At 33.3% G+C, this 10,758-nt stretch overlaps 2 protein-coding genes across 2 annotated transcripts; both read right to left on the bottom strand.

The window, feature by feature from the left end:
- Nucleotides 1-321: 321 nt before the first annotated feature.
- On the bottom strand, nucleotides 322-1,275 carry LOC124959161 (olfactory receptor 8K3-like). The gene has a single exon (XM_047517780.1). The coding sequence runs from the start codon at nucleotides 1,273-1,275 to the stop codon at nucleotides 322-324; it is 954 nt and encodes a 317-aa protein (XP_047373736.1).
- A 4,858-nt stretch (nucleotides 1,276-6,133) lies between these two features.
- On the bottom strand, nucleotides 6,134-7,075 carry LOC124959966 (olfactory receptor 8K3-like). Its single transcript, XM_047518470.1, has one exon. It carries the CDS (start codon nucleotides 7,073-7,075, stop codon nucleotides 6,134-6,136), a length of 942 nt encoding a protein of 313 aa, XP_047374426.1.
- Between the last annotated feature and the right edge of the window lie 3,683 nt (nucleotides 7,076-10,758).

Genomic DNA, 10,758 nt, shown 5'->3' on the forward strand with positions numbered 1-10,758 from the left:
ATAACAAAAACATTGGAAATTTGCTTCCGCACACAGTAGTCATTCTCCAATAGAGCATGGGACTCTGCTCCCCACATGAATAGTCTAAGCAGCCTAAAATTTAATCATTTATTATGTATATAATTCATATCTCACACTGAAGGGTAGAAATTATTTTGCCTCTCATTTTGATTACATGTGCATTAAAGCATTTAAAAATTTGACTAGTACAAAAAGGCCAGTATCTGATCATATATAGAGAGTCAATTTTTTTGCTTGTTATACATCCTGGAAGAAAAGAGACCACGTTGATGTCAAAATCTGATTTAAATGACTCATATTTTATATACCGTTATAAGTAAAGATATTGTGTACTTTTTTCCATGTGCTTAGTAGGGCATACTTTACATCTTTGTTCCTCAAGCTGTAGATCAAGGGATTCAACATGGGAATGACCAGGGTGTAAAATATGGAAGCCACTTTATCAGTGTCTAAGGAATGACTGGACTTGGGCTGTACGTACATAAATATCAAAGTCCCATAGAACACAGTGACCACAGTCAGGTGGGATCCACAGGTGGAGAAAGCTTTGTGCCTGCCCTCAGTAGACTTCATCCTGAGAATGGCTATGAGGATGAGCAGGTAGGACACAAGGACGATCAGAAGAGAGGAAAGCAAACTGAAAGCTGCTAAGATCAGAATTATCACTTCAATTTCATGTGTGTTTGAGCAGAGCAAAGATAACAAGGAGAGGCTGTCACAGTAGAAATGACTGATAACATTGTATCCACAGAAGGGCAAAGTAAAAATCTTTATCGTGATTAGAAGTGACACAAATGTACCATAGAGATAGGAGATTGCCACCAAGAACTGACACACCCTCTGTGACATGATGACAGTGTAGAGGAGAGGGTTACAGATGGCCACATAGCGGTCGTAGGCCATCACTGACAACATATAAAGTTCAGAAGTAATGAACACACAAAAGAAAGCTAGCTGAGTAGCACAAAAATAATAGGAGATCACGTTTTGATCCACCACAAAATTGGCCAACATTTTGGGACCCACAGCTGTAGAATAACCAAGGTCACTGAGAGTCAGGTGTCTCAGGAAAAAGTACATAGGTGTTTGCAGGCTGTGGTCCACCATGGTGAGGATAAGCATGCCCAAGTTTCCCACCAGTGTGCTCATGTAGATGATGAGGAAGAGCCCAAACAGTGGAGCCTGCAGCTCAGGGCGTGATGTGATGCCTCTCAGAATGAACTCATGCACAGCTGTGAGGTTGTGTTTCTTCATCTAGTGTTTTAGGAAAGTCCTTTCTAGAAAGACACAATAGTTAAATCAATAGATTTCAATTATTTTCATCATGGGAACATTTATTATTTAAAATGTAAATAATGCGTATGTAAACATTCAAATTTATAATATTCAAAAAAATAATATGCATTATTGCAAGGAAAATATATAGAAATAGAGAGAGGTAGTGACAGGACAGTTTTTCTCAACTGGTGTGTTTTCACTTACCAAAGAACATTTTTGAACATTCTCTAAGTACCTTGATTGGCACAATTGGGAAGTGTACTGCTACTGGCATCTAAGGGTTCCAGTACTGGTAAGCTGCTAAACTTCCTTACAGCTAATACCCATTCAAATGTATTAGCCATATTAATAAAAGTGTTCCAAGGTTGATAAACACTGATAAGAGTAATAAGAAGATATAAGGATAGTGATGATGATATGGGCATAGAAATAAAAACTAAGAAGAGTTAAACATTTCTTCAACTTTTGGTGTTTGATAACTAATTATTTTACTATTATGTTTATTTGTCACTTATATAATCACAATAACATGCTGATATCTACTAACTACACTTAATAAAATGACATTGTGACATATCAATTGCATCATAAATATTTCTATTTATTAATTTCCAAAATCATTATAGCTCAATCACTCAATTAATAGTCCTATTAAATCTACCTACTTATAGGTGATAAAGCTGAAATTCTGAACACTGTAGATAGGTATATGAATGGAAAACTACAACAGATCACATTAGAAATTATCTGTAGAATCAGAAGAAATGCCTCTTAATGTGTATCTATGTGATATACTCATTTAGTGGATGTTGAGACTACTTTAGGCAAATAATTTTAAAAAACTATTATCATATACAGAACCAAAATGTTCTTCAAGTTTTATTGAGATGAATTATGATTTAGTGATTCCATGTCTCCATACTTCCTGAAAATATTTCTATAATATCATGTACAAAGCAACTGTAATCATCATACTCTGGTGAGACAGGCATAACAGTTTATATTAGTGCAATTCACAGTAGCCTAGTTATGGAACCATCCAAATGCCCATCAACAGATGATGCTTACAGAAACATGGTTTATGTGCACAGTGGTGTTCTGTTTAGTTACAAAGAGAATGAAGTTTTATAACTTGCTGGTAAACAGAAAGAACTGGAGAATATCATGTTAAGGGAAATAAGCCAGACTCAGAACATCAAAGGTCAAATGTTTTTTTCTCTTCTACAGTAGTTAGAAATCAGGAAATATAAAAGGTTGAGGGGGAATCCTTTGAAAAAGGGAGATTAGTGGAGCAGAGGAAGGGGATCTAATGAGAGGGAGGAAGGATGGGAAAAGAGGAAATGTGGAATGAAATTGACCAAGTTATTCTATGCACATACATGCGTACACCACAGTGAATTAAACTTTATGCGTATCTAAAGCACCAATTTAAAAAAATATGAGGAAGAGCAGTAGAGTAGAAGAGGGGCATGGGAGAGGAAAAAGAGGAGGGAAAGAAAATACTGAGGAATAAAAGGAAGCACATTATTATCCTTGCAGTATAATTATATCAAAATTAATCCCACACTGTTATGTATAACTATAATGCACTATAAAAATATAAAATGAAAAATGAAAAGAACATGAGAACATGTACACATGTAATTTTGTTTTTACTTCTTTATATATATATATATATACAAACATATATATTTATGTGTGTGTGTGTGTGTGTGTGTGTGTGCTGATAGCAACTTACCTGAAAGAGGTTTGTGTTACATATGCAGATGAGCACATTTGTGGACTTCGTCTCTTTGTCAGGGCTAAAGGGATGAATAGGTGAGGAACAGGTCAAGTAGAATGGATACCAACCACCATTCACTCCTCCTCCTCAAATATACTCAAGGACTGAAACTGCACACTGTGCTGTGGTTTGGATTTCCAGCCTTCTATCTTTCATAAGTACTTCAATGACATTTTACTATAAGTTACCTTGATATAAATGAACTTAGAATATTAAATTTCCTCATGCTGCATTGCCATTATAATTGAGATAGGCTTATTTCTATGTAACAAAGCTAATGTATGCTATGTGGGAGAAATTGGGGGAGTATAGAAGGAAATATGAGTGAACTGGGAGAAAAAAAGTTCAGTGGCATTGGCTTTACAGAATGAAGATTCATTAAATTTGGGGGGATAAATTGATAGGATAAATAAACTGAAACATTTAAAACTAAATGTAAAGTTCTACATTGTATAAAACAACTACCTGACACAATGCCATAGAGACAAGATAAAATACAGTGAAGCTGATATATACAGATTCCTACTTGTGATTCGAAATCTTTTTGTGTACTATGATCATTAGACATCTTCCTAATATGATATAACCAGTAATGCAGAAAAAATGTGCATAGTAAAGGAAATGTATCAGAATATGTCTAATAGCCTGAGGATTGAAAAGTATAGCATAGAAGTACATACATGGCATTTAAGGGAATTATCCCTGGTGCAAAATGATCATAGTTGTTTTACACATTAAAAATTTAGAAATGACAATTTATAGCGAAAATGTAATGAGTACAGTATGTAAGTGAGCAACTGAGCTATGAGGAAACAGGATTATGAAATTTTAGAACATTAAATATAAAGCTGATTACATGTAATTGACATTTAATCAATTGAAAATTCTGTTTGCATGTTTGTGGCTAACTGATAATCAACCTTGCCCCAGCTCATACCTTTCCTTAATCAGAAATATGTTAAAGAATATCAGAGTACAACATTCAAGAAATACCCTAAGTACAATAAAAAACAATGTAAAACTTATTTCTTGTTGTTATGGTTTGCTTTAATTTCTAATCATGCACACTTGCAAATAAAGTGCACACAGGTTAGTAACAAATTTTTCATAAGTTTAGAAAATTATTTTTTTCCTTTACCTAACTTCAATGGAGGAATGAAACTTGTGTTTAATAGTAGACAACCTATTAAATATCACTATTTTATTTTTTTCTGCGTTTCTCTGAGAAATTTTTTTATCAGATTCCACTGCAAAAGGAACATTTACCATCACTATAACACTGGGAACTTAAAAGTTCTCCTAATCTTCACCTTTCACATATCAGTGCAAAGTGGAACCACCATTTCTTCATCAAGAGAAGAGGAATGAGTCCATAAAATTTAAAATATTTTAAAAGGATTACAAAAGAGCCTAGTCACTAAATAACCAAATGTTGGAAGATAATCAGAATGAAAGACTGAGTCATTACAGTTTCAAATTCTACCATTAAAAAACCTGGCATCCCTTAATACTTCACCTCCTCCCACTTTTGGCTGACCTCATATATAATATTATTTATGTATGTGAAATTTAATAATTTTTAAAATACACACACACAAAATATATGTTGCAAAGATTTTTACCTTCTCTACCCATTTGAAAATATTTAAAAATTAGTATGCAGAGAATAGGAGAGTGATTATAGCTTATAGCTTAGTGCTTCTAGCTGCTCAGCTTTTAGGGAGCTGTAGAAAGCACAGAACTGACTGAATAAGCTCTGTTCTCTTACATTCAATGGCAAAGTCAGAGCAAATGGGATTATTTCTGTAGGTAGAGGTAGCATATGGCACCATGTGAAATCTTCTGTGTATGTTACCTGCAATGAATGCTTTCTCTTGATTCTCCCATGTGATTCTTAACATTGCATTTGTGAGGAAAATTTATGGAATGTTTTTTTTCACATTTGAGACTATCCCTGAGGAGATGCCAAGCACCTAGCAGATTATCCTCAAAGCATTTGAGACCTGAATGAAATTCGTGGAAGTTATCTGCTAATTGTCAGGGACAATTATAGTGTAAGAGCAAATAAACAGTTTCAAGGTTTTGTCAAAAAGCACTGGTATGAGAATCTCAGAGATCTGCTAGTAATCTCAAGTTCTTTACCATGTAATTAAAACTAATCAGAGTGTGGAACCAACCTAAGTATCCATTCAATGATGGGTGGATGTTACATAGATGTGCTAGACTATTAAAAAAAAACATTGAAGACACTATAAATCAATATAACATGGCTATACCTGAAGAATTGATACCAAATCAAATAAACCAGGTACAAAAAGAGAAATACCACATTAAGTGATATAATAAAGTATCAAAAATTCTCAAATAGAATCCAAGTAGGATAACAGTTTCAAGGAATAGAAATTGGGGAGAATGAGGAGTTCTCAGTCAATAGAAAATCTAAGTTATTCAAACTAAATATTCCCTGGAGATCTTTAGTAAAAACTTGTGCATGTATTTGAAAGTAATTTATTATGCACTTTAAATATTCTAGGAAAATAGATATGTTAAACATTTTGCAATAAATTACAATAAATATTGATTTTGATACCAGTCATTGAAGTGTTTAAAACTTAAAATGAAAAGTTTTTCTTATACACAGAAAAGGAAACTAACACAAACACACATGGATACTTAAAAGTTTATTAAAATATACAAGATAATAATAACAATAATAACAAAATCTCAAGTCCTTTTCCATATAATTATATAATTTTTCATTCCCATACTGCATACCGTTCTACCTGCTGTTTGGACCTGAAGACTTTAAACACACATTACTTTACTCCAGCATTTACTGATTTATCATGTTTGCAATTCATTTCTTTTCATCAAGTAAAGCAATGTATTTTGCCATTTTGTTCACTTACATATTTATAGTATTGAGATATTTGACTAGAACTAAGATCATTCTTTAAATACACATTGAACATTTTTCTGCATTTTACACATTCTTAAAGAATACAATGCAGGTATTTGTGTGATTTGTGTGGCTCAAATTGTATGCAACTTTTAAGGAAAAATATTCCATCTCTTTTTCCATGTCCTCTGTAGAGAGTGCTTTACATCTTTGTTCCTCAAACTGTAGATCAAGGGATTCAACATGGGGATGACAAGGGTGTAAAATATGGAAGCCACTTTATCAGTGTCCAAGGAGTGACTAGACTTGGGCTGCACATACATAAATATCAAAGTCCCATAGAACACAGTGACCACAGTCAGGTGGGATCCACAGGTGGAGAAAGCCTTGCGCCTGCCCTCAGCTGACTTCATCCTGAGAATGGCTATGAAGATGAGCAGGTAGGACATCAGGATAATCAGAAGAGAGGAAAGTAGATGAAAAGCTGCCACGATCAGAATTATCACTTCAATTTCATGTGTGTTTGAGCAGAGCAAAGATAACAAGGGGAGACTGTCACAGTAGAAATGACTGATGACATTGTAGCCACAGAAGGGCAAAGTAAAAATCTTTATAGTGATTAGAAGAGACAAAAAAGTACTGTAGAGATAGGGCATTGCCACCAACAACCAACACACCCTCTGAGACATGATGACAGTGTAGAGGAGAGGGTTACAGATGGCCATGTAGCGGTCATAGGCCATTGCAGAGAGAATAAAAAGTTCACAAGAAATGAACAAAAGAAAGAAAGCTAGTTGTGTAGCACAAAAATAATAGGAGATTGTATTTTGATGCACCACAAAATTGACCAACATTTTGGGGCCTACAGCTGTAGAATAACCAAGGTCACTGAGAGCCAGTTGCCTCAGGAAAAAGTACATGGGTGTTTGCAGGCTGTGGTCTACCTTGGTGAGGATGACCATGCCCAAATTTCCCACCAGTGTGCTCATGTAGATGATGAGGAAGAGCCCAAACAGTGGAGCCTGCAGCTCAGGATGTGAGGTGATCCCCTTCAGAATGAACTCACACACCACTGTGAGGTTGTGTTTTTCCATTCAGTTGTATTCAAAAGCCTATTCTGGAAAGACATAGTAGCAAAGTCAATAGATTTACTGCATGGGGAACATATATTATGCAAGGCTAGTATAAACAAGATACATTCAAACTTTCAAATTTAGAATATTTAAAATTAAATTCTTTTCACAAATAAAAATATAAAAATGAGAGATAAACCTAGTACAGTTACTCTTATCTTGGGTGATTTGATTTACCAAAGAGTATTTTTCCAGTTTAGAGGTATTTTCATTGTGATAATTGAGAGGTGAATTGCTGTTATCATTTAATTTGTAGAAGTCAGTTAAGTTCCTAACCAACCTACTATATACCATATTCAGTTCCTTTCAATAAGCGTGCCATAAAATTTTTGCAAGGTTGAGAAATCCAATAAATCAATAGGCAGGCAATAATACAGATGTATATACATGGATATATAAAATTTTTTTTGTTAGATGAATGGTTGTCCTACTTTTATATTTTTCCAAAAGTTTTCTACTGTTATTTATATAATTATAATGACATATAAACCTTTATTTATTAATTTAAATGTAAATATAAAATTATATATATATGATAATCACATAATAAACATTTCTAATAATAAATTTCAAAAATGCAAACATTTTCCTATTTTAAGACCCAGTCTTTTAAGTACCATATTTACACAGGTGGTAGTGATGAAACTGTAGATACATGATGTATAAACTTGGTAGATGTATGAGTGGAGAGCTGTGACAGATCACATTGGAAATTGTCTTTGTATGAAAACATAATCAGAATAAATATGTACATATGCAAATATTGATTATGTTCCACATTATCATAGTATATATAGTTTACTTTGTGCAAATAATTTAACAGAAACTCTATTCTCATATACAAAACCAAAATGTCCTTTGAGTTATGTTGGAAAGAATGAATGATGATTTACTGATTCAATTTGCCCAAGCTATCTGTAAATGGCTCTCAAAGACCATGTATATATGGTTTTTGGTTTCATTTTTATTTTTTTAGATGGTTACAAGTACCTGAAGGAGGAACATTTTCATGTACATGTGAACAAACATTCTTTAGTACACAGACTTCACTTGATCAGGGCTAAAATGGTGAATGCTTGAGGAAGAGGTGGAGAAAGATGAAGACATGCAAGCTATTCCAATTCTGTGTCCTGTCTTCCCTCAAGGTCACACTTGACATAATCGGACAAATGGAGCTTCAGTTTTGGATTACTCATCTTCTAAGTGTTGCAAGTACTTCAGTAATATTTTAGTGTAAGTTTCCTTGACTTAAGTTGATTTAAAATGTTAGCCTTTCCCTGGGACATAGCCATTATAATTGCAATTATTTATAGGTAACAAATCTGATGTTTTTTATGTGCAATAACCTAGAGAAGTATGAAGAAGTCACAGAAAATTAGGAAAAAGAGTATTCAGTGCCATTGGTTTATACAATGAAGACTCATAAAATTCATATGTTATAAGGAGGAAATAGAGGTTGAAATATTTTATAATAAATTTTATAAAGTTCTGCATTGTACAACACTTTTACGATGCTGGACAATACCATAGAGAAGAATAAAATCAACAATGATGACATATTCCTGGATTCCTGGATGTGTTTTGAAATCCTGTGTGTACTATGTCCACAAGAAATTCCTCCTGAAGTTAACTAGCCCATTATGCAGAAATAAACACATGTAGAGCAAAGTAGCATATTCAAATGTCTCTAATAACGAAGAAATTGAATAGTATAGCATAATAATAGGTGCACAGCATGAAAGGTTAGTAATTATGGGTATAAAATATTGTAAGCAGCAGAGATTTCTAAATAAGGAGAAGAATAAATGAAAATGGCACAGTTTAAAGTTTAAGTTGTAGTGAAAAAAGACTGTAAGTGAATTATAAGGAAACAAATCCTACAAGTTTATAACATTAAACATAAAACTGTTTATATATATTTTGCATTTAAGAAACATAAAATATTGCTGAATTTGCTGAGGTTTCCCCAATCCAACTCTGTCCATAGACATACCTTCTTACATTAGATGAATCTTAAAGTGTATTAGATTACATCACTAGAGAAATACCTTCAATAATCCATCAAGGAACAGTGCAAAGCTTTCTTTTTTAAAAAATTTAGTTTGGCTTAGTTTGTAATTAAGTAAAATTAAAAACTAAAGTGATATCAAACTTTCCATAAGGTAAAGCATTTTTGTAGGAAGAAGGTACCAGGGATTGAACTCAGAGGCACTCAACCACTGAGCCACATCTCCAGCTCTATTTTGTATTTTATTTAGAGACAGGATGTTACTGAGTTGCTTACTGTCTTGCTTTTGCTGAGGCTGGCTTTAAATTCTTCATCCTCCTGCCTCAGCCTCCCAAGTTGCTGGAATTACAGGTGTGTGCCACCGGGACCAGTTTAAGCTAAATATTTTTTTTTTAAAGTTTTCTCTTAGTAACATTGAATTTCAATTGAAATAATCAAATAGTTTTTTTCACGGTTATATATATTCACTGAATACCAATATTTCATTCTTTAACACTATTCTCTGAGAAAAATTCGGTTAGATCCCACTGCAAAATGGAAGAACGTTTCCCATCACTATAAAATGGGAATTTCAAAGACTCTAGATTTGCCTATAATGCATTTCATTTCTCAATGTTTCAATGGGAAGTAAAAAAATCCCCTTTATCAAATTATTTTGAAAGAGTTGCAATTAAAATAGTGGGTCACTAAATATGTATTTGGAATTACATCACAATAAAAGACTGAATCAGTGCATTTTCTATAATTAAAAAAAAGAAAGTTCTGTATCTCTTTATTCTTTGCCACCATTACTGGCTTCCATTAGACATAAAATCATGTTTGTATACAAAATCAAATATTTTCTAAACACACACAAAATGTGTATTTCCAAGATGTTTCCTCTTAATCTATATGAATATAAACAAAAAATTAGTATAAAGAAAAATTTAAAAAAAAGAGTTCCCATTGTTGCTAAGTCCTTATGGAATGGTAGAAAGCACAGCAATTGAAATAGAAATGGTGACTCACATTAGATGGCAAACTCAGGACAAATTGTGAGCATTTCTGTAGGTAATGTTCATGCACAGCACCACATGACACCTTCTGTCCTTGTTAGGCATTATGAAACATTTCTCTTAATTTGTCTATTCACTTTTAACATGACGTTTGTAAGGACAATTTATGCATTTTTATCACCTTTGAGACTCTCCCTAAGGAGATGCCAAGCAACTAGATTAGCCCTAGAGCATTATAAATTTAATGAAAGGCCTAGAAGTTATTCACTAATTGTCAAGGATGATCTGTGATCAACTGTGACTTACATATTTATTTCAATTGATTATATAAGCCAACAATCCAACACTTGTTTTTGATTCTTTTCCCAAAAAACAAATGGTCCTAGGATTTCAAAGAGATATTAATATTCTTATGTCTATTACAGCAAAATTTGAAATAGCCAAACTGCAAAACATTGTAAACACTCCTTTCAGGAATGAGTGAATATGTACAGTGTTGCATGGAGACATGATGGAATATTAAGTAGATTTGAAAGATGATGCACTTCAACATGTGAATTATAGATAAACCTGCAGAACAAGATGCTAAATGAAATAAAACAGTCGCAAATGGACAAACATTACATGACCCCACTTGCATA

The sequence above is a fragment of the Sciurus carolinensis genome, chromosome 11 (genome assembly GCF_902686445.1).
Source record: "Sciurus carolinensis chromosome 11, mSciCar1.2, whole genome shotgun sequence".
NCBI classification, from domain to species: Eukaryota; Metazoa; Chordata; class Mammalia; order Rodentia; family Sciuridae; genus Sciurus; species Sciurus carolinensis.